General features: G+C 35.3%; 1 protein-coding gene across 1 annotated transcript; it reads left to right on the forward strand.

The window, feature by feature from the left end:
- Positions 1-20,761: 20,761 nt before the first annotated feature.
- Positions 20,762-22,110, forward strand: LOC113283467 (LOB domain-containing protein 38-like). Its single transcript, XM_026532738.1, has 2 exons — positions 20,762-21,112; positions 21,218-22,110. The coding sequence occupies exons 1-2, from the start codon at positions 20,929-20,931 to the stop codon at positions 21,769-21,771; spliced, it is 738 nt and encodes a 245-aa protein (XP_026388523.1). The 5' UTR covers positions 20,762-20,928; the 3' UTR covers positions 21,772-22,110.
- Positions 22,111-22,986: the final 876 nt, after the last annotated feature.

Here is a 22,986-nt window from a genome sequence, read left to right on the forward strand (position 1 = left end):
TGCCAAGCCCTAATTTTGGCCGCGCCTAAACTAAGCCAAAACCTTAATTTTGGCCGCGCCTAAAACTACGCCAAAATCCTAGCTTGGCGGTGCCTAAACCATGCCAAGTCATGCCGGCCATGCCTCCATGCCGCTGGCTGCCAAACGGAGGGTTGTAACAATCAACGACTACCCCTCCTTCTGAGACGCAAATCTCAGTTGTACAAGCTTGCCAGCAAACCAAACGATTTGTGGCAACCTCTTGGTTGCGACACCAAAGTTCCATAGTTTTTTCCAAACCCTAATTTGGGCCGCACCAAGAGCATGCACGAGCCGTGCTGGCCATCCCTCCATGTCGTTGGCCGCCAAATGGAGGGTTGCAACAATCAACGGCTACCCCTCCTTCTGAGACACAAATATCAGCCGTACAAACTTGCCACCAAACCAAATGATTTGTGGCAACCTCTTGGTTGCGATGCCAAAGTTCCACGGTTTGTGCCAAACCCTAATTTGGGACGCGCCAAGAGCATGCACGAGCCGTGCTGGTCATGCCTCCATGCCGATGGCCGCCAAACAGAGGGTTGCAACAATCAACGGCCACCCCTCCTTCTGAGATGCAAATCTCAGCCGTACAAGCTTGCCACCAAATGACTTGTGGCAATCTCTTGGCTACGCTGCCAACTCTTTGGCCACGACACACACTTAGTTATGCCAATTCTTTGGTCACGACACCAAACCCTAATCAGCCACGCCAAGAGCATGCGCAAGCCATGACAACACCATGGCCACGCCACTGGCTACCAAACGGAAGGTAACCACAATCAACGGCTAACCTTCCTCTCAAGTTGCAAAATCTCGGCCATCGAAGGTCACCACCGAACCGGAAAGCCTCTCAATCTTAACTTGCCAAACAATAGCAACATGCTACATGTTTTCCTATAAAACACTCGAGACATCAAAACATGTCACAAAACTGGGGGATGCTCATCAAGGTATTGGTCTGGCAGTTTACAACGTGTGGCGTACACTACGCCCGTTACAAGAAAGTGTCATAAGAGTGAGGCGGTTAGTAAATACAGGAAGTAATGATGAAAAGTTTCCTTCATTATGGAAACATCAATTCCAGGCATTACCCGTTACCGCTTCCTACCATTTACTCAACCGTTTCCACTTCTTACGAGACCAGGGTACTTTTTGTTGCGACTTGTATAAATAGGTCTCACCTATTTCCACCAAAGGACAAGTTTTTATTCAGGGGGACACAACACTCAGAAATCACTTGTTAGCTTCCCCATCTGTTAGCTTTTCACTTTCTGATACAAGTCGTCAAACAACTACTCTTCCCGAATCAACTATTCTGGTCTCAACACTCTCTTCGCTTCCCTCCCTAGACCAACCGTTCTCCTTCACTTTGTGACCGAAACAAGTCTGGAACGTCCATTTCTTGGTTTAGGCCGTATTTGTACAGATTGATCTCTCGAATCAAAGTACTCCCTTGCAGTACATTGTTTAGGGTTTAGACTCGTTTCTCACCCACGCACCCGAAATTACCAAAATCCCAGAAACTGTTTTCTCCCTCAAACAACAATATTCTAGGGGATTTTTAAATAAAGAATTCAAAACCCTAATCCAAGATACTGCTCCCAATATATATCCATTATCTAAAGTTGAGATACCATATACAAATAAAGAAAATCATCTTGTTTGTTTGTTCATAATATCAATGGAGAACGACCAATCTGTAATGGAGCTAGTTCAACAATTCAAGACAACAACTATTGAACTAGGGGAATCGTCAGAAGTTATAAGCCGTCATACTAAAGATCAGGTAACTGATGAAAGTTCACAATGGTATATCTGCTTAATTGGGAAAGTAATCATTGAAGGGGATATGAAGCTGAAGATGTTGGAGGATAATATTGGATTTGCCTGGCCCTTCATTGCTGAAGACGAACTCAAAGTTGTTGAGATTGATACCAACATAATGGTCTTCAAATTCAAAGATATGGATACTCTTAAAAAGATTTTCGCCACAAGGCCTTGGAGTGTCAGTGAAGTCGTGTCATTCTACATCACTACAACTCTACAGTAATCTATAAGGAATTGGACTGTACAACTCAAGCTTTCTAGATTCAACTAAAAAATCTTCTTCCTGAACACATGAAGATTGAGGCTGTGACAAAGATGGGCGAGCTCATGACAGAAGTAATAGCTTTTGAATAAGAGGATGCAATCCCAAAAGATGGAGATCATGTTAAAGTTTGTGTCATAATAGACATTAACAAACCTCTGAGAAGAGGTGTCTTAGCTATGACAGATGCAGGCTTCACAAGATGGATTCGTTTTTTCTATAAAAAAAAAAACAAAATTTGCCCAGACTGTTTCATTTTGAATCACAAAAGAGGAGTTTGCAAAGCTGCTGCAGAATACTTTGAGGTTCTACACAAGAAAGTTCATTATTTTGGTTCGAAAAATCACAAAGGCAAAACTCAGATAATCCAACCAAGGACTACAGTGCAGATCCCTAAAAGATCTCAGAGAATCACTATCAAAAATTCTCCATTTGTTCCACCTAAAGATGGTATAAAACTAAATGTAGCTCCCTTGTATGCAATTATTGATGGAGAAGATCAGGAAGATGCTAGACTAGGAAAAATACAAAGAAATGAGAAATCTACCAACAAACATGACATGAGTAATGAACTGGATGATAATCTCTCGGAGGCACAAACTTCCTCAAAGACCACTCATCAGGGCAAACAAGCTACAAACACTAATGGAGGAAAAAAGGTTTACTCTAAACTTTATATTTCAGCTTCTCATTTTAATTCTTATCCTTCTTTCAAATTTAAATTCTTTTATCTTTCTAAACCTAGAAATATGTAAATTTTATCTTCGAGTGTTTGTGATTTTGGTAACAAAAATACTAGATTACATTTAAAGATCTTGTGAGAGCTCAAAATCCTGATATAATTTTTCTATCACAAACCAAAAATAAGGTTAATAAGATTAAACACTTCATAGCTTCCTTAAAATACCCACATGTTTTCTTCCATGATCATATAGGTCTGTCAGGAGGGTTATGTCTTTTATGGAAAGATGGTATTGATATGAAAATTTTTGAATGTCAGTATAATGATATAACTTGTGTTATCAATATTGATGCTAGAACTAAAAGATCCTTATTATCCTTTGTCTATGGTGCTCTAGATAGTAATATTAGAGATAACCAATGGGATTACCTTCTTAATGTTTATGATCATCTCAAATTGCCATGGGCTATTATTGGTGATTTAAACTTTATTATTAATCAGGAAGAAAAAGAAGGAGGGAACAATGTAACTCAAGCTGAGTTAGATAGAGCCAACAATATTCTAGTTTCTTGTAATCTACATAGTATGTCTTATACCGGGAATACGTTTACTTGGTCTAATATAAGACGGGGTGAAGAATTGATTTTATAAATATTAGATAGGTGTGCATATAATATTGATTGGCAACATAATTTCCCTAAAGTTGTTGTATATCATTTAGCCTCAATGGCCAGTGACCATTGTCCCATTCTTTTACCTACTACCAGAATTGAATCCAAAGCCTTTAAGCCTTTTAGATTCAACATGACTTGGTTTAGGGATCCTTCCTGCAAAGATCTTATTATGAACAGTTGGAAAAGATATGTTATGGGTTTTCCTTCCTTTAGACTCTCAACTACAAAGCATGAGCTAAAAATCTGGAATTATACTGTTTTTTGTAATATAACTACTCAGATTAATAAGATAGAAGCTAATCTCCAAAATCTTTTATATGTTAATCATGCTCCTAACTTTGCTCTTGTTTTAGATGTGCAATCTAAGCTTAAAGATTGGTATGATGTTGAAGAATACTTTTGGAGACAAAGAGGTAAGGAAGAAGCTTTTAAATTTGGTGAAAGGAATACTGCTTATTTTCATAATAAAACCAATTTTAGGAGGAAAAGAACTCAGATTGAAATCATCCAGAATGATATGGGTATTTGGCTTACTGAAAGAGATGACATTGCTGCAAATTTGAAGAATCCTTTCTTCAAAATGAGCCGAACTTCAATGCCACCAAATGCTACTTCTTACTTAAATCACATTGTGTCATGTATCACTACTTAGGATAACAATATGATAACTAGTATACCTAGTCATGATGAAGTCAAATCTGTAGTCTTTAGAATGCAACCTTGGACAACACCAGGACCAGATGGATTTCCACCTGGATTCTATCAAGAAATGTGGCCTACTATTGGTGATGACACAGTTAGAATTGTACAATCCTTCTTTACAAGTAAACACATGCTCAAAAACTTGAATCACAACTTCATTAGCCTAATCCCTAAGATCAATAATCCCAAAAATGCAGCTGATTTTAGACCTATTAGTCTATGCAATGTTTTTTACAAGATTATTTCTAAGTTAATAGCCTCTAGATTAAAAGATTTGCTTGATAAAATTATAACACCTTTTCAATCAGCTTTTCTTTCAGGAAGGCTTATAACTGATAATATTGTGATTGCTCATGAGTTAATTGATTCTATGAAGCATTGCAGAACTGAAAAAGGATTGAGGCTATTAAGTTGGATATGTCAAAAGCATTTGACAGAATTGAATGGAGCTGCTAAACATTATTTCTAAATTAGGTTTCTCTGATGATTTTTTCAGCATAATAAGTCAATGTCTTTCAACAGTCAGTACTTCTATCTTGTTAAATGGTTCATCTGGTGATACTTTTACTCATCAAAGGGGCTTAAGACAAGGAGATCCCTTGTCTCCCTATTTATTTATCATTGTGATGGACTCATCTTCCAGAGCTCTTACGAATGCAGAAAATAATGGTGATATTCATGGAATGAAAGCTAATAAGAATTCTCCTTATATATCACACTTATTTTTTGCAGATGATTGTTTGCTTTTTTCAAAGGATAATACCAAGGAAGCTAGGAATCTCAGCAACATTATAGATCAATTTAGTTTACACTCTGGCCAAGCTGTCAACTTCAATAAGTCTGGTTTATCTTTTAGTTCTAAGATTCCTAACCATGTTAAAAATGAAAAATGCGGGGGCCTAACAACCTCATCCAATATTTTGATTAGCAATCTTTATGGACAAGTTCTAATATACTTTTAAGAGAATCAACTAGACAGTCAGACTCAATCTTAATAAAAAAGTATATCAAGGAGTTAATATCTTTATCTCTCGATTTGATATATACCCAAATAAATAGAAATCTGTGAGTCTTTATCAAAAACAAGAGATATAAACTTGGATGGTACCAAAGACCAATATCCAAGGATCAATCAATTTACAATCAATAACCAATGGTTGGATTTCACAATTGATCGATACAATGCAAAACCAGTGATATTTCAATTATATAAAAAAATATAATGCGGAATAGAAATAATACAGACACCAGAAGTTTTGTTAATGAGGAAACCGCAAATGCAGAAAAACCCCAGGACCTAGTACAGAATGAACACCATAATGTATTAAGCCGCTACAAACACTAGCCTACTACAAACTAACTTCGGCCTGGACTGTAGTTGAACCCCAATCAATCTCACACTGATTCAAGGTACAGTTGCTCTCCTTACGTCTCTGATCCTAGCAGGATGCTACGCACTTGATTCCCTTAGCTGATCTCACCCACAACCAAGAGTTGCTACGACCCAAAGTCAAAGACTTGAATAAACAAATCTGTATCACAAAGAAAAGTCTACGATAATAGATAAATATGTCTCTCACATATAAACCTAAGAGTTTTGTTCCGTCTTTTTATAAAATCAAGGTGAACAAGTACCAATCGATAACCCAGACTTATATTCCCGAAGAACAGCCTAAAATTATCAATCACCTCACAATAATCTTAATCGTATGGTAGCGAAACAAGATATTACGGAATCACAAACGATGAGACGAAGATGTCTGTGATTTATTTTTATCTTGCCCTATTGGAGATATAATCTTAAGTCAATTTTTCAATTAAACTAGTACGATAGAAAATGGCAAGATCAGATCGCTCAACTACAAAAAAAGTAGTTTCGCCTGGCTTCAAAATGCCAACGAAGTCTTTAAGTCGTTAACCTACAGGGTCTCGAGAAGAATCCTAAAGTTTAAGGATAATAGACTCTATCTAAACCAACTAGTATCATATAGGAGGTGTAGGGATTAGTTTTTCCAGTTGCTAGAGTTCTCCTTTATATAGTTTTCAAATCAGGGTTTGCAATCTAAGTTACTTTGGTAACAAAGCATTCAATATTCACCGTTAGATGAAAATTTTCTGCATATACTTTTCTTAGTGTCAATATAAGCTTAGATTTTTACATGGTTTTGGCATAGAAAGCTACTTTTACCTGGCTGTGGGGCTTAGTTAGAGCTGGATTTGTCGGTGACCTTCTCTTAGTAGAAGTCATAAGTTATACAACAACCAATTCATTACACTTTCATAAAATGTCTAGGAAATATACTGGCTGTACATTGCTTGTCATCTATTTCATCATCTTTGATCAGTTTGAACTCTCCAATATTTGAAATGGTTAACGTTTTGGATTGGATCATTTGTTAACTTGCTGAAATTTCAGCTTGGACCCATCCTGATTTAGGCCCAACATGCAGTGTTATGTCTAGGAATGTTCTCTAAGAATTTCTAAGCCAAATATGTGTCCAACTATTCTTACTATCACTTCTGAAGCCATTAAGAGTAAGGCCATGTTGAGCAAAATTGTACTATTACTATAAACGGTAGAGATCCTCAAAAAACAAAATTCCATCCTGACATCCCTCATCCTGTTGGAAGCTTTCTTCAATTTTAAATAGAATTCTACTCAGCTACCCACAAGATTAGTTTCAGCAGGATGGACTGTTTTCTATCTTCACCATTGTACTGAAAATTGTAGAGTCACCTCTGGAGAATGATCTCTTGGGGTTTTCACTGATTGGAGTGAAAATGTACTCTAGCTTCTTCTTACAGTGTCGTGATGTCCTCTCTTTTTGAAGTTTCTTCAGATTTCAAACACATGTTTTCGTACTGCAAATCTAAAAGAATCCGTGGTGCAGGTACTGAGCATGGAATTGGATCTTTGGCTCTGGTCTTATGGTATCCAATGCCCATCACTACAACATCTCAATATATTATTAAATGAACAACTCAGAACTTTCTCAGCTTTCCTTGGTTCATTTGCTCACATTTTAAAATAGATGAAAAACTGAACTTGAGCTAATTCAATGCACCTAGAAACCAAATTGTAGAAGATAGTTATTATGAAAGTTTATTTTGATGATATGAAGGTGATATCTAGTTTTTGAGATCATCACCACTTATGTCATTCCTTGAGCACATTCCTTTTGTTCAACTTTTAACATCTATGATTTGCATTTCTTGGTTAGAGGAATCTATAACATATTCGAAGCAATTTAAAGTCCTTTTCATGGTAGAAACTTGGACACTTCGTAGTAAAACAGGGTTTTCCCATCATAATCTTGTGTTGTTTTTTTGTCATAAAGAAGATCAAGACACCCAGTGGTACCCTGGAATCTTACGAAATCACTAGGAAACTTACAAGGGTGCGAGAGGGATGGAGGGGGGCATGGAAGAGCATCTTAAAACTTGGAACAATATTTCCGTGACAGTGGGAGAAGTATTTAAAAGGAGAAAAGAGCTTCTGCTTATCGTGGCTTCTTAATAAGAGGTATGGCCGTATGGGCAATTCGACTTTTTGGAATTTGAGGAGTCACGGCAAAACCAGTGGAGGAGATCAGTCCAGGACGTGGGTCTCTTAATATCTCTGTCCCTCTACAACATTATACAACTAGTCATAACTACATGTCATCATCCACTGAAGGAAAGATGACAAAAAAAGGGTAGGTTTTTTTCATAACAAGTGGGAGCTGATGAAAATCCAGAGTTGCATATAGTTTTCTATGTTGCCCAGTCCCAGTTCTTAACCCTTTGATGAAGACAACAATATGATAGGTGCACATTCATGAGTGACCCAGTAAATTTCCATCTGCTTTAATGCGGCCTTTCGATATGCATCAATTATATGAAGATATTTATCTTCCTATAATACTACAACACAACATACAAAATCACAATTAATTAGTTTGGAGGCTTCTCTTTAAATGGAAAGGTTGAGTGAGAGAACCAAACTTAACTGGCCGAGGCAAATGACCCTTGTGAATGCTGATTCATTAACCATAAAAAAAACATAGTTCCCAAGTTCCAGCCACTCTCATCTATGGGTCATACAAGCGGTCTATTTTTAAGGCATCCACATTCACACAGCACTTGTTGCAAGACTGCTACATTGAGTTGCCAAGACCATATAAAACAACCATCCAATCCTATGGATTCATAATTTCCGTGGAATTTAGTAATTTCTTGTTGTAACCTTGAACTTGTTGGCCGATACAATACCGTCTACATTTATAAGAAGGTTAAATTGGGGGTTTTGGAAAAATAATTGGGACCCTAGCTACGAGACAAAAAAAGGCCATGAAATAGTAATTGGGAGTTATCCCTTATCCCCAACTTTTTTAAATGGCTAAACTACCCCCAAATCATTAGTGGTAATTAAGTTAATTAATTGTTAATTAGTTTAATTAGATTAAAATCAGATTTAGGGATAAAATTTTGATAAAAGAAAAATTGTGTTTTTGTGTTATGGAGAGGAAGAAGTTGAGTTTTTGGGGGATTCTAGTAGAGGAATCATATTTCTCAAAATGAAGAAACCAATCCTCAAAATGAAGAACCCGAATCTCAAAACAATCAGGTAAACTTCCTATACTCTTCAAATTGTATGAATGATGCCCCAAGTGGTCGATTCATGTACACTATGCAACTACTCAGAGTGAGGGTCGTTAAGTCGAGAGGGTAATAAACGAACGACTCTAAGGAGTCGTCAATTACTTGACACAACCTTTGACGACTCAAACCTGCAACTTTTGCAGGTTATGAAAAATCGTCAACCAAGTGTGATATAATTGACGACTCCAGCTAGTTAGGTCATATAGAGTCGTTAACTTAATACGTTTAGAACCCAACGACTCTAAAACTTTTTACTCTTTGAAGATGTTACTCTTAGGGTCGTTAATTAGGCATTCCTATATACTGACGACCCTAGCGAGCCATTTCATAGATCAAGGGTCGGCAAGTAAAATTTATAAAACCAAACGACCCTTCAACATCGTTAACGACTTCACATGACGACCCTTCAACATAGTTAACGACTACAACCATTTGACATGACGACCCTTCCTATTTTTTGAACAGGGAACAAATTTGTATCATATAGAGTCGTTAGCGATTTAGAAATCCCTAGACAACACTATTCTAGGGCAGAAAACCAGGTTTATGGTCGTTATCTACTACACCCTAATGGTTAAAGATTTTTTATCAATTCAACATGCATATCAAAAGTCGTTAAGCAATAAAAAATCGTGGTTAACGACCCTGGAACTGTAACTGCAATTTTGCAGTTGAAAACCTACTTTTTTTTAGTTCACTTACGACGATGAATCTGTGAGAATTCCTTTTTCTCAGAAGTCGTTAATGGAATGGGAAACAGTGGGAGAGAGGGAGCGGAGGAGAGGAAGAATGGGAGGAGAAGAAGTTATTAAAGAAGGATAAAATAGTTATTTCACCATCATTTTAGAAGCCGCATATATCTTTTGGTGTGGGTATAAAATGTGTCATGGCCCCCAATTAGTTTCCATGGCCTCCAACTCCGCCTTGATTTGTAACCCTCATGTTTTTGTGCATATAAGCTGGCCCCTTCCTTTTGCGCTGTTGTTGTTGTTAGTGGAGACGGAAAGGACCGACATTGAGTCGGTCATGATTTGAACTGTATGGCTAACGCTCATTGCTCTGTTTGATCATGAGTAGGATCAAAATAAGATTTGGTTATCGTTACTCATTCATACTCAAATTTCAGTTGTAGCTCGCCTCATTATTATTATTAGTCCCTATTTTTGGCGTTTTTTTTCTTCTTTTTTTTTTGGTAGTCCGTGATTTTCTTCAGTCAGTATTGGTTCCTCTTTTAATAATTATGAAAGAAAAGGAATGGGTGGTATTCTTTTTAATAAGAAGAAGAAAAGAAAAAGAGACAACTTGAAATCGTAAAGTGAAAGAACAATGGTCTCTCTGTTCATAGCTGGAGAGAATTAGAGCATTCAACTTGCGGTGGGGTACCTGAGGATTCACTCTGGATACTCGGATTGTTGCTTAAAACAGGATAACGACTCCACGTCGTCTCAGACTAGGACGATAGTACCCCATCCACATCTATCGTTCTCGTCCTTACGTCGGTATTGTCGTTTGGACATTCTTGATTGTTTCCTTCTTTTATTTTCTCCGCATTCCATGAAATTGGGATTTACTGATTTACACACCTAGATAAAATTATGGCCATGAGTATTCTTCATGGTACCTGGTTACCACGCGAGATTTGGAATGGATTATGCCTAGCGGATACCAGTTGCCCAAGTTCAAAAGTGCAACGACTACGCGTGAGAAACGCTAGAGAAGTCCCGTCAAAAACCCCGACTAAAACAACACTTTAGGCTCCACTTTTACCACCGGTAATCCCAATGATAGAGGGCATCTAGAACCCGCCAGATCCTTTTCGGAATTTTTAACGGTATTGGCCGGAGATATAACATTTCCAAATAGAGACAGGTAATGACACGAATTTTAACTATTACTATCCGACGCTTCAAAGATCAACTTGCAATGATTAAAGATCCGGGAACTTAAGAAATCGGTGACAACTTAAGAAACCGGTAACACTATGCTAGATATTTACAGAACTCGCCTTTTATACTGTACGGAAAATGGGTCATTTGTCCAAATATTTTTAAAACATGATCAAATGGACGAGTAAAAATTAGTATGGATGAAATGGACACCAGAAAAATAGCAAGAATGAAACTGGATTCATCCTGGCTTAAACTTAAAAAAGAGTGAGGATGAAACTGGAGTGTTCCTGATGTGAATTAAAAATTAGAAAAAGTTTTAAAAATGGGTAGAATGAAACTGTTTACATCCTGGCTATTTTTACATTCTCGTCCATTAAAACAATATCAAATTTTACATGTCTTTTTCACCTAAGAATTATTGATTTTGGTCTTTTTAACCAAGTTTGAGCCTACTATATACTGTTATCGCAGATTACCGTCTGAACTTGACTTTCATACTGTTATCGCAGATTTTACTACAAACGAAATAAAACACAATAAACATGCAAGACAAACATAACGTACTATCACCCAACTTGCACCCCAACTTGCACCACTTTGTTCCAACAAATTGTTCTTTCATTTACTCCCAACTGGCGTAATTTCTTTTAGTTTCGTATTTTTAACTACTAAAATTTAAACTTCGGAAAATATGGAAAAGAAGTCGAAAAGAAGTCGAAAAGTGGTGAAAAATGAGTCGGATGTGGGTCTACTAGTCAGTCCACTGTGTGTGAAGATGCCGCGCATTCCATTGCGAGTTTGCGATAGAACCTGATTTAGGATACAGCCTATAAAAGTAGGAAACAACAAAATCCTAAAAAGACTTCCAGAATCGGCCTAATAAAACAAAACAGCAAACAAAAGAGAGAGACCAGAATTATTATCCGTGGTTCATCCTTCCCAAATGAATTTGAACCGCAGAATACATGTGCCCCGACGACCCACTAGGCATTGCAATTTACGGGTAGATTCCAAGACGTGTGGGGGTATCCGGGTCAATCGGTATCATACTCTAAAAACAAATCGTTTTCTAATTTCTACGTCTTTTTTACCAATGTAGTCTATCTCAACCGAGATGGCCGGATGGCCGAGATATTGCTAATAATATCGGCTCCAGTATTCACTTGGGACGAAACATATTCCATCGCCGACACAGTATTAGGGTAGGCGACCGGGAAAAAAACTAAAAAAACAATTTATTTCTTTGTTCCAGAATTTTCAGTTGTTGCTTATGATTTATGGGACTCAATTTCATATTTCATTGTCTCAATTGATGGTGTGATAGTAATTTAATTAAGTTTGAGCTTTACAATTTTGAAAATTTACATCATCATCAACTCTGTTAGGTTTGAGCATTGCAATTCTCATTTTGTATGTGTGTTTTATCTGTTTCATACAAATATCGAGATTTTGTTGATATCTTGAGTTTGTCTGGTTGTCCTTTTGAAAAATGAGTACTAGTTTTATATCTTGATAAGTGTTATATGTTAAAAACGTCTGATATAATAATTATAGGTATAAAATTTGGAACCGATTTTTCAACGATAATCTCCCCGATACAAAATGTACAATGTCTCGATCGAGCCGAAATCTGATATTGACTACATTACTCTTACGCTGAATTAGCGACACTCACCTTGGTGTGATGAAATTCAGAGTTAACACAACGTTCTGGAATTTGTATGCGCAATAACTATGCTGTGGTGTGGGTTTGAAAAACATATATCTTGTGGTTATTGTTATGTCCCACAAGGCCAAATATAGGAAGAATTTTTATTTGAAGAATTTTTGCATGAAAAAAGATGGTTTTACCAAAATACCACCTATCTTTTTCCCGAATACAACTCACAGAAAAAATAAAAATAAACTTTTCTATAATTTGAAATTGGGTAGTAAAAACCCGCCTTTCTCCCTAATTATCATCTAATGTGATTATAATCACCATGGCCATCGCTGCCTTCACCACCTTCAATTTACAAATATAACATACTTTACCATGTATAACATCAAGATCTTAATGTTATTGAGATTTAAATTTTAGTTTTAATCTTATTTTTAATCATGATTTTAGTTTTAGAAATAAAGTTAGTCCTTAATCTTATTTATATTGGTTAGTTAGGTTTTAATCTTTTATAAAAACAAATTAAGTTCCAATTTTAATCTTCGTCACCATTGCAATTTCGAGAAACTCTGATGTAAATTTCACAAAATTTATTTGGTTCTATTTAGGAACAAACACTAGGGCCTCCCCAATTTGATGCAATATGATTTCAAAGCATCGTAACTATGATCCATTGATAGTTATATATGTAGTATTATGAAGAAGGATGGTGTACTATATTAGGGCGGTAGTGGAAAAAGTGAGCTTTCTTTAATTACTCGAAATTAGGTGACCGTGGATGTTATTTAAGGAAGATGTGGGTGGTACTTAGGTAAAATCAAAATAATTAATCCGTAGATAATCTTATTCTCGTATCGTTTCATAAGGTTTGCACCACATAATTTAAAAACGGAGTTCCATAGTCAAGCAATTAGGCAAAACAAATCATCTTATGATGGTGGGTTTACCACGTAGTACTTAGTCTTGCATGCGAATCATTTGGATGTGGTATCATATTCATTGCTACTCTCAAAAAATTCAGGATCATGTGGACATCACACTCGACATACCCCTTCACCACTACATGCTAATTAGGTATCATATTTATTGCTACTCTCAAAACATTCAGGATCACAATTTCTTCACGACGGAAAAGAAAACAATGCCAACTCCCCATATTCACAACTTTGTTCCTCGTAAATAAGGACTAAAATTACGAAGTGCATAATGGGCGATTGACGGTTTCGTGCTAGAAAATTAGGGTTACCACAAAACCATCGATTTTTTTATTGATTCTAGTCTAAAATTTTATTTATTATTTATCTTTCAAGGCTTAGGTTCTAGCTACTTTTTTTTTGTTTTCTTGGATTTTTTATTTTTAGGAACGCGTAATGGTTAACCGTTTTCTTCTTTATTCCTTCATAACCATAAAGGTCTGTTTAGCAGCTAGAATATGGAATACGTTGTCCAGGTTAGGATATTTCTTAGTTTATCCAAGATTATCACAGCAATGGTTATTTTAAATGGTGTTTGTTTTCATTGTGGGTTAATGTTGTATGTTATTTGTCAAAAGACCTTTATACAACCCAAATTAATTATATAAAAAAGAAATAAAAAACAAAACAATATAATTTTATGGTTTTGAGCATAAGAAAAATTAAAATAAAAAAATTGGTTATTAAATTTAGGAAAAGTAACCGTCAAACCCAGGAAAAGATTAAGGTATTTCAGGTTTTACATGGAATTCCCAAACCCCACCTTTTTAGCCACCTGAAATTTAGGTAGGATACACTATTCTTATCTTGAGACAGAATAAACACCTACACAAACACAATATATGGTTATTTAAGGGATAACCCAACCTAGGTTAGGATATTAAGGCTACCAAAAGCGACCTAAGAGTTGGTGTCTTGCAAGCATTACGTATCAATAAATGCGAACCTTGTGAATATAATCTAAAAGACTCAATGTTACAAGGTATATCGTTTTTCAGTCCTCGCTTTACTTTTCTCACCAAGGAGTCTTTGTAAATGACTTGGACAAAACAAGCCCTATCTGGTAGGACTCGAATCTTTATAACTATCATTAAGTAATTTAGGTTTTCTTCAATAGTAAATGAGTTTAATCAAGATCAAACATAAAAATTATATCAAAATCAAACATCCAAATCGGACCAAGATCATACATTATGAATTAGGGTTCGCGAGCTTTGGTGAAGATGAAGTTCGTGTAGTTCAAATACCACAACATGAAATGTTAACATATGCATTCACCTTAACATGAGATATTAATATTACATCAATATGCAGTTAGGTATTGTAAAATATAGCATCATGTTCCAAAGTTTATATATGGATTGTGGAAATAATCGGCTTAATTTAAAGTTTCCACCAGAAGATTTTTCATTTACAATTAAAGGTGAAACAGACTATCAAACCTATATTAAACCGACTTTCATTATTGGACGAAAATATTCAACCATTCAATTGGTTGTAAATTATAGCAAAATAACTTAATATGACTGGATGCTTCCAAATAGGTCGCACACAGACCGACATATGAACCTATTATAATATACATAACAATGACCTATATATAAATCTTATAAGCCACATTTTTCAGTTTTCCGCGTGGTCTTTTTTAATTTGAAACCTAAATCAAAATATATTGTAGATGAGAAATTTTTCCCGCGTGCTGACTGTAATGAGAAACATAATATCGAAAGAACTACAAGAGGATTAAGTTTTTAATAGCATGGATGGAGTTACTGTGTTGTTTTTGGAGCATTAAAGGTGGTGAAGAAGGTTGCATAAAAGTTTAGTCAAAATTAGGGTCGCTCAAAATTTATCAATTAGTGAAAGGTGTAAATCAATCACTTTCACAAGGTAACGTATTGACACATTTTATTATATGTGAGCACTTGATTGAAGAGATGATGGTTATGTTGTAAATAAGGAGTTATTTTATTCGTGGGAGCGAGGGAGGGGTCTTTGTATATGGACAACATATAATCCATTGTTAGATAGATATGTATAGAGTTTTTTATAATCTTAGTTGGCTTCTTCTATACAGGACAATGCAGTGATTCAACTATGACAATAGATGGAGGAACTAGGTTACACATTCATTCATCATTTAACTATTACGATGACAACACAACTGAAAATTTAAACCTATAAAATAGGTTGGACAAGTTAATTTACTATAATTTTTCTCTCGTGTTGGTTAAAGTTTTTGTTTGATGTGGGTTGATTAACCACGCATGGGATAACTAGGTATAGAAACATTAAAATGACTAATTCAATAAATTAGACAATCTCGTAACTCAATATTAGGTAGTTAAGTTAAAAAAAATATAATTACAATATAGTTAACAGTGGAGTAGGATCAGAGGCCATGTATTCATAGGTCCAGGTAGTTGGTATTAGAGGTCAATGGGGCCACTAGGAGAGGGTACCTAGTAAACCACCAAAATTTTCTCTCATGAACCTGTATGCACAATCATTACATCTAGATATTCTAATAATAAGATTATTTTTCCTGATTGTAAATCAAGGTCAAGATAGTATGTACCCGAACAGTACAAGATCCAAATTTCAACGAGACAACAAATTGTAATTTATTTTTCAAGATATGAATTCAATAAGAACAAGCATTTCAGGATCTTTATTATTGAGCTAAAAAAGTATCTAGCTAGGTTGATTAACGTACTACTTGTGACTGTTCAATTACACAAATATACAATATAATACGGAAAAGAAATAACACAAGATACCAGATTTTTTTTTAACGAGGAAACCTGCAATATAGCATTAAAACATCTGGACCTCGTCCAGTTTGAACACCATATTATATTAAGCCGCTACAGACACTGCCCAATGTCGGATTTAGGACTAAAATCTAGTTAACACCTAACCAAACCTCATAGCAATTCATCTTTAGTCGTGCTCATTAGTATTTTGGGTCTCACAAGAACCTATGCACTTGAATTCCCTAAGTGGCGTCCTTTACAGACCTTGGAGTTGCTTTAGCCGAAGGGAAGGATTTTAGCTTACCTGCTTCTAACATGAAGCCTATTAATTTCCTTCATATATTATTCAATCAAGGTAATGGAAATATGTTTACTTTAAGGGATCATTAAGAGAAAAGAAGATGTCAAGAAAACCTCAACAATTAGAATATATTACTCTCTTCGAAAGCTTATAGAGATGCCTAATCGATTGTACCTCACAATATAAAGTTAAAACGACTTTATATATCAATGTTATTGAATTACAAAGTCCGAGACAAGATCACATTCTAATTTTTATCAATCATATTCCCTAACAAATATTTCTTGAATTACCATATAGCATAAAATATGGACCTTTATAATAGACAAGAACTATGTTTATCAAGATAAGATTAATCCGGATATCAAAGATCTATCTTGCGATAATTAGTCGGACAGGCTTTCACGAATACCTTAACTAGTAACAATTTAAAATTCTTAACGTAATTATGTTTCACGAAGAAACTTAGGTCATTAGATGAAGACTCTGGCCAAAACTTGGATACATCATGCTAGGATTGAGATTTTAGGTTGCAGAGAATCCTTTATTTGTAATGATGAAATAGGCTAGATTGCTTAAAGTTCAAGCAATTCTTTCTTGTGAACAAAGCAAGCTTGTGAACTAGTTTCCATGTTTATGAATTACTTTGATCCTTAGCAAACCGAACTTCTTAATATAGAAATATTCCAAAGAATGGAAACCAAGTAAGCATGTGATAAGTTTGTCTTAAGTTACCAAAAAGAATGTGCATCAGTGTATTTATCGATTAGAAGCGAGTGTCATAGCATAAAAATGAAACTCACCAAATAAACCAAGGAAAGACTAAAACTGCAACAATGCCTTATTGAATCTATCAGCTTGTTCAAGATGTAGGACAAACTTCATACTCCACGATAGCTCCACAATACTCTTTTGGCCAACATATTTGCAGTAAATTTCATTTCTCTAAAGCCACAACCACAATAAATCCGGTTAAGAATCTTCATTATACCTCCTATCTAGCTTCAATAATCCAAAGGACTTCATTCTTCATAAAGCTACGAAGTACACCCACTTGAATCAGAGACCAATTTTATATTTTTAAAATTATTAGCACCAATCCATTTCAAATTAAGCACCACATCCATTGTTTAAGCAAAAAAAAAAAAAACGGTGTGAGTCCCCAGACCCATTACAAGTGTGCATTTGAAACCTCCAACATAAGCTCTATAAACAAAACCAACATCAGTAGGAATGGATTTCGAAACTCCACTACAACAAAGAATTATTTAATTGACATATGGAAGATTCCATCTACACTCGATAATTCTGAAATTTCTTCTAGTCCTGCATCTGATGCCAAAATTCAGGAGAATCTGTGGTTATTCTCAGCTATGTGCGGTAGTACTTTTTTTTCCTGAATTTAGCTCATGCATTTCTTTTACTATTCATGTTTAATTTTTTTTCTCTGTTATTGGTAATTTAATCTTGTTAGGAAAATCTTGTCCTAGATCTTTTTCTAACTTGATAACTGCTTTTGGCATTAACATAATTATAACAGTTTTATACATCGTAATTAAAATAACATTCGTATATGTTACATTTGTTATGAATGGATATATACTTTTTATTTGTGAAAATTTATTAAGAAAATCTTTCTCCAAGATCTTCTCTCATCGTAATAATTTTTCTCTTTGATAATTATGTTGTTATAACGTTACCTCATTGACCGTCGTTGACATTTGTATGTTTAAGATGCTAATCTGTTAGGGTGAATATAAATATCCAAACAATAATTCGTCAGTGACTAACGATTTAGACATCATAAAAACGGACATTTACATTAGGTGGTTTTTCATCTCAATATTTAAAGTTTAGCACATAAGCTTGTTGGCCGGTATGAGTGACTATTTTGAGGTCACTTGTCACATTCAAATTTTAATTAGCACTTACTAACCTTTTTTTCCTTTCTACCAGACAACATCAATTTAAAACAAGTTTACATGATAATTTTATTGAATTACAAAGTCCGAACAAGATCATTTTTCAATTTCTATCGATCATATTCCATAATCAATACTTCTTGAATGACTTTATAACATAAGAGATGGACCTTTAGAATAGACAAGAATTATGATGATCAAGATAAGATTAATACAAATATCAAAAGATCTATCAGGTAAAAATTAGTCGGACCAACCTTCACGAATCCCTTAATTAGTAACACTTTAAAATTTGTAATGTAATTATATTGCACGAAGAAACTTGAGTCGTTAGAGGAAGACTCTAGCCACAACTTGGACACATCTTGTCAAGATTGAGATTTTAGGTTGCAGAGAATTCTCTGTTTATATTCTCTAGCTTCAACAATACAAAGCACTTTATTCTTCATAAAGCTCTGAAGCACAACCACTTGAATCAGAGATGAATTTCATATTTTTAAAAATTATTTGCACCAACCAATTTCAAAGCAGGTACCACATCCATTGTTTCAGCAAAAAAAATAGTGTGAGTCCCCTTAACTCCAACATAAGCTCTACAAAAAAACAAGCACCAGCAGAACCTGGGTTACCACGAGAAACTCCACTGCAACAAAGAATTGTTTGATTGACACGTGGAAGCTACTATCTACACTTAATAATTCTGATATTTTTTGTAATCCTAAAATTCAGGAGAATCTACAGTTACTTTCAACTATATTCACCAATACTTTTCTCCAAATTTAACTCATGCATTTTTTTTACAGTTATTGTTCTTTTTTTTTTGCTATTGGTAATTTAATATTGTTAGGAATATTTTTTTCCCAGATCTTTTGTTAAAACTTAATAACGATTTTTTGTGTTAACGCTACATTTTTATAAATCGTAAATTTAATTAAAATAACGGTTGTATTAATGTTATGCTCATTACAATTAAATATATATATTTTTCATGTGTGAAAATTTATTAAGAAAATCTTTCTCTAAGATCTTTTCTAATCATAATTTTCTTTTTTTTTTTTGACAACCGTGTCACTGTTACATTACTTCACCGACTTTCGTATCTTTAAGATGCTAATCTCTTAGAGCATCCACAGTGGGCGAGTATAACCAAAAATTTGGGATGAGATCGTAACACAGTGGGACGGAGTAAAGATCAAATCTCAACCAAAGATCAAATTCCAGACCAAATATGGTCGCGACCAAATCCCAAATTCTAATATAGTCGGGCATAAATTTAAAGTACGCTTGTTGCTGGGCGTAAATTTAAAGTACGCTTGTTAACGGGCGGAGATTTAAATTACGCCCGATGAAAATTCAAATTAAATAAAAAAGAAAAAGAATGAGGCGGACTTTTAAAGTCCGCCTGATGAAAGTTACCAAAAATGGGGCGGACTTTTAAAGTCCGCCTGATGAAATTTTACGAAAAAAAAATGGGGCGGACTTTTAAAGTCCGCCTGACGAAATTTTAATCATGTACCGTTGCGTCACAACACGGACTAAACCCAAAATTTGGTCTTTTTTTTTTATCTTTGATCTTTGGTTTTGATCGCACCACTGCAGTTGCTCTTAGGGTGAATGTAATTATCCAGACAATAATTTCTTGGTGACCAAGGATTTAGACATTGTAAAAACCAACATGTATACTATTAAGGTGGCTTTTCAGCCCTATATTCAGGGTTAGCACTTAAGCTTGCTGGCCAGGAGATGGGTGACTATTTGGGGTCACTGGTCACATCCAAATTTTAATTAGCACTTACTAACTTTCTCTCGCCGTGGTCCTTGTAGCCAAAAAAGAAAAGAAAATAAGCAGATCATCAAATATCTCACCGAACACCAATTATATCCACCACAAAGCTACAGACCCACCCGAGAAACCAACCACTAAAATGACCCCAAATCACCTACCTGAGGTGGTTAACACTTAACAGGTCATGGATCATGAGGAAATGAAAAAAGTATTCCACAACAATTTAACCAATGAATTTAAAGTCCAATCCAATAGATGAGCTGAATAGAGATGTCTTTTTGCTGAGAATCAGAACCGACTGAACTAGCAATTAGCTTAAATCACTATTATAATCCGTATACATATCCGAAATACGCATACGGTGACGTAAAACTACCCACAGAAGTTAGGAATAAAGAAAATCCAATTACCAGTACGGAAAAATGAAATTATATTTTAATAAAAAAAAGAGGGGTCATTTCTCGATCTCCACGCAAGGAATCCAACGGTGATGGAACAACCTTTCGCGGAAACACGGAGCCGCGGGTGCCCAGGACTTTGGAACCCAAACTTTAAGTTTTATCCTTTAAAAAATTTCTCTCTCTAGAAAACTCTTTAACCAAAATGTTAAACCATGGTTAAGTTAACTTCGACTCCACACTTTCCGCTTACTTATATATATCCCCTTCTCATTCCAAGAGTTCTTATTTTCTTTCTTTCTTTCTTTCTTTCTTTCTTCACTTTTCTCTCTGCTTCAGTTTTCTTCATCTCTTCATATTCGGACAAGTAATTATTTGTTCTTTTCTTAAGATTACAAAATCCTTTGATCATTTAAAGAAAAGGATCGTCAAAATGAGTTGCAATGGGTGCCGAGTTCTACGAAAAGGATGCAGCGAATCATGCATTCTAAGACCTTGTTTACAATGGATTGAGTCTCCTGAAGCTCAAGGTCATGCTACTGTTTTTGTTGCTAAATTCTTTGGGAGAGCTGGTCTCATGTCTTTCATCTCTGCTGTTCCTGAATCCCAACGGCCTGGTAAGAACACTAAATAAGAAAAGAAAACCTGATTTACTCATTAATTTTAAATTAAAATTTTACTTTTACTTTTGATTCTGATTTTGTTTTTGTTAATTTTTGCAGCTTTATTCCAATCTTTGTTATTCGAGGCTTGCGGAAGAACAGTAAATCCTGTTAATGGAGCCGTAGGGTTATTATGGACAGGAAATTGGCAAATTTGTCAAACAGCAGTAGAAACTGTTCTTAGAGGAGGAACTTTAAGGCCAATTTCTGATGTTATGAATGGGACTGAAATCCAAACATTTGATCAGTCTGATGATTTATCTGTTTCCATTCAAGCTCAACAACCTAATTTTAGTACAATGGAAATGAAAAAAATCATTAAGTTAGACGATAATCATCATAACAGTAACAATAATAATCTTTATCCATCATCAAGATCATTAGCGAAACCATCTAAAAGGAAAGTTTTTACACAAACAGATCTCGATCTTTCCTTAACGACGTCGACTTCCGGTGGTAGTGGAATCGTGAATCATCATCACCGGCCTGAAAAAAGAAGATCTAGTTCACCGTCAATGAATTCCGAAGAATCTGTGACTACTAGTCTTGATAGTTCAGTTGAAAGACGAGTATCTCGAGGAGTTGAAATCAAAGCTCTAGATTTGTTCGTGTAGAAGAAGTTCACTGTTTCTTGTTCTTTTTGGTTAAATTAGAGAGGAAACCGAAGCTCTATTAAGTAAAGTAAAGAATCGAAGTTCTTTTTTTTGTGATGGAACTTGATTCCTTTCTTGACATTGAGAGAGAGGTTCATGTAATTTTTAACTTTTTCCGGTAAGGGTATTTTGGTCAAAATATCACCGGTGAAAGGATTTCTGGTTTATAAACAAAACTTGAAAGATGAGTTACACCGGTGACTACAAACCCTTACTTTTCATTCTTTCCCTTTTTTGTTGCTGAAAAATTATGACGTGTAATGCGTTTTATATTAATAAACCAAGAATATTATTACTCTATTTTATTATATAAATGTTCGGAATTCTCTATGATATTTATTCGTGGCCTTTGATAAATGAAAATGAACGGTACGAGATGTATGGAATATTAAGTAATTATGCACAGATACAAATACAAGCGGGACGTGAAAAATAGTTGGAGTAAGTAGTCTATGGATACTGGAAGAGGAGAAAAAAACACATAACAAACATGAGGAGAGTCAGAATTCTCGAAACATATGAATGTGAAGAGGACATGTGGGATTTCTGTTCAACTTGATAGTTTATCCACTGAGAATGGTCTAAAAAAACGAAATAACCATCCACCAAAAATCAATTAAAATACTCCGAAGAGTTTGTGTAGGAAAGGAGGGAATAAGGTCGGTCATAGTGGGGTTTCAATGTTTTTCTAGGATGTGTATACACAGAAAGGGGGAGAAAGAGGAGACAGATGATAAGAGGACGGCTTTTGGGGGATAGAAAGAGGCGTGTTGAGCTAGGAGAGGAATCAACAGATTAGATCAACTTCAATTTTGTGATTTCATCTCCCACACACACACAAAAAATGATAAAGTATGTTATTTAATTGAAAGAGAGAAATTCGTACAGAGAGAGGGAGAGCAAGTTGTTGGTGGGCTGATGAGAGAGAAGGGTGCGGCGCATGTCAGCGTCGGATTCGGTGGTTTTCTTTTCTCCACCTCCCCTTAAACCTTGGGTGGGTTCCACATCAGATTACCAATAAAAAATAGTATATTCAACTATTTATTAATAGGTCCGCGGGTTATAATCCTAAAGGGGTTATAACCCATCACAAAAAATCCACTCAAATAAAAGTGATATAAAAATCTCAAATATCATACACTGTCTAAACTACCCTTCTAGTATTTAAATCACCCC

The sequence above is a fragment of the Papaver somniferum genome, chromosome 5, assembly GCF_003573695.1.
Source record: "Papaver somniferum cultivar HN1 chromosome 5, ASM357369v1, whole genome shotgun sequence".
NCBI lineage: Eukaryota > Viridiplantae > Streptophyta > Magnoliopsida > Ranunculales > Papaveraceae > Papaver > Papaver somniferum.

Bases quoted from the DNA above. Each gene is read 5' to 3' on its own strand.
- LOC113283467 (XM_026532738.1), top strand. From the start codon at position 20,929: ATGAGTTGCAATGGGTGCCGAGTTCTACGAAAAGGATGCAGCGAATCA. The intron at 21,113-21,217 runs GTAAGAACACTA...TAATTTTTGCAG, and splicing joins TCCTGAATCCCAACGGCCTG to CTTTATTCCAATCTTTGTTA.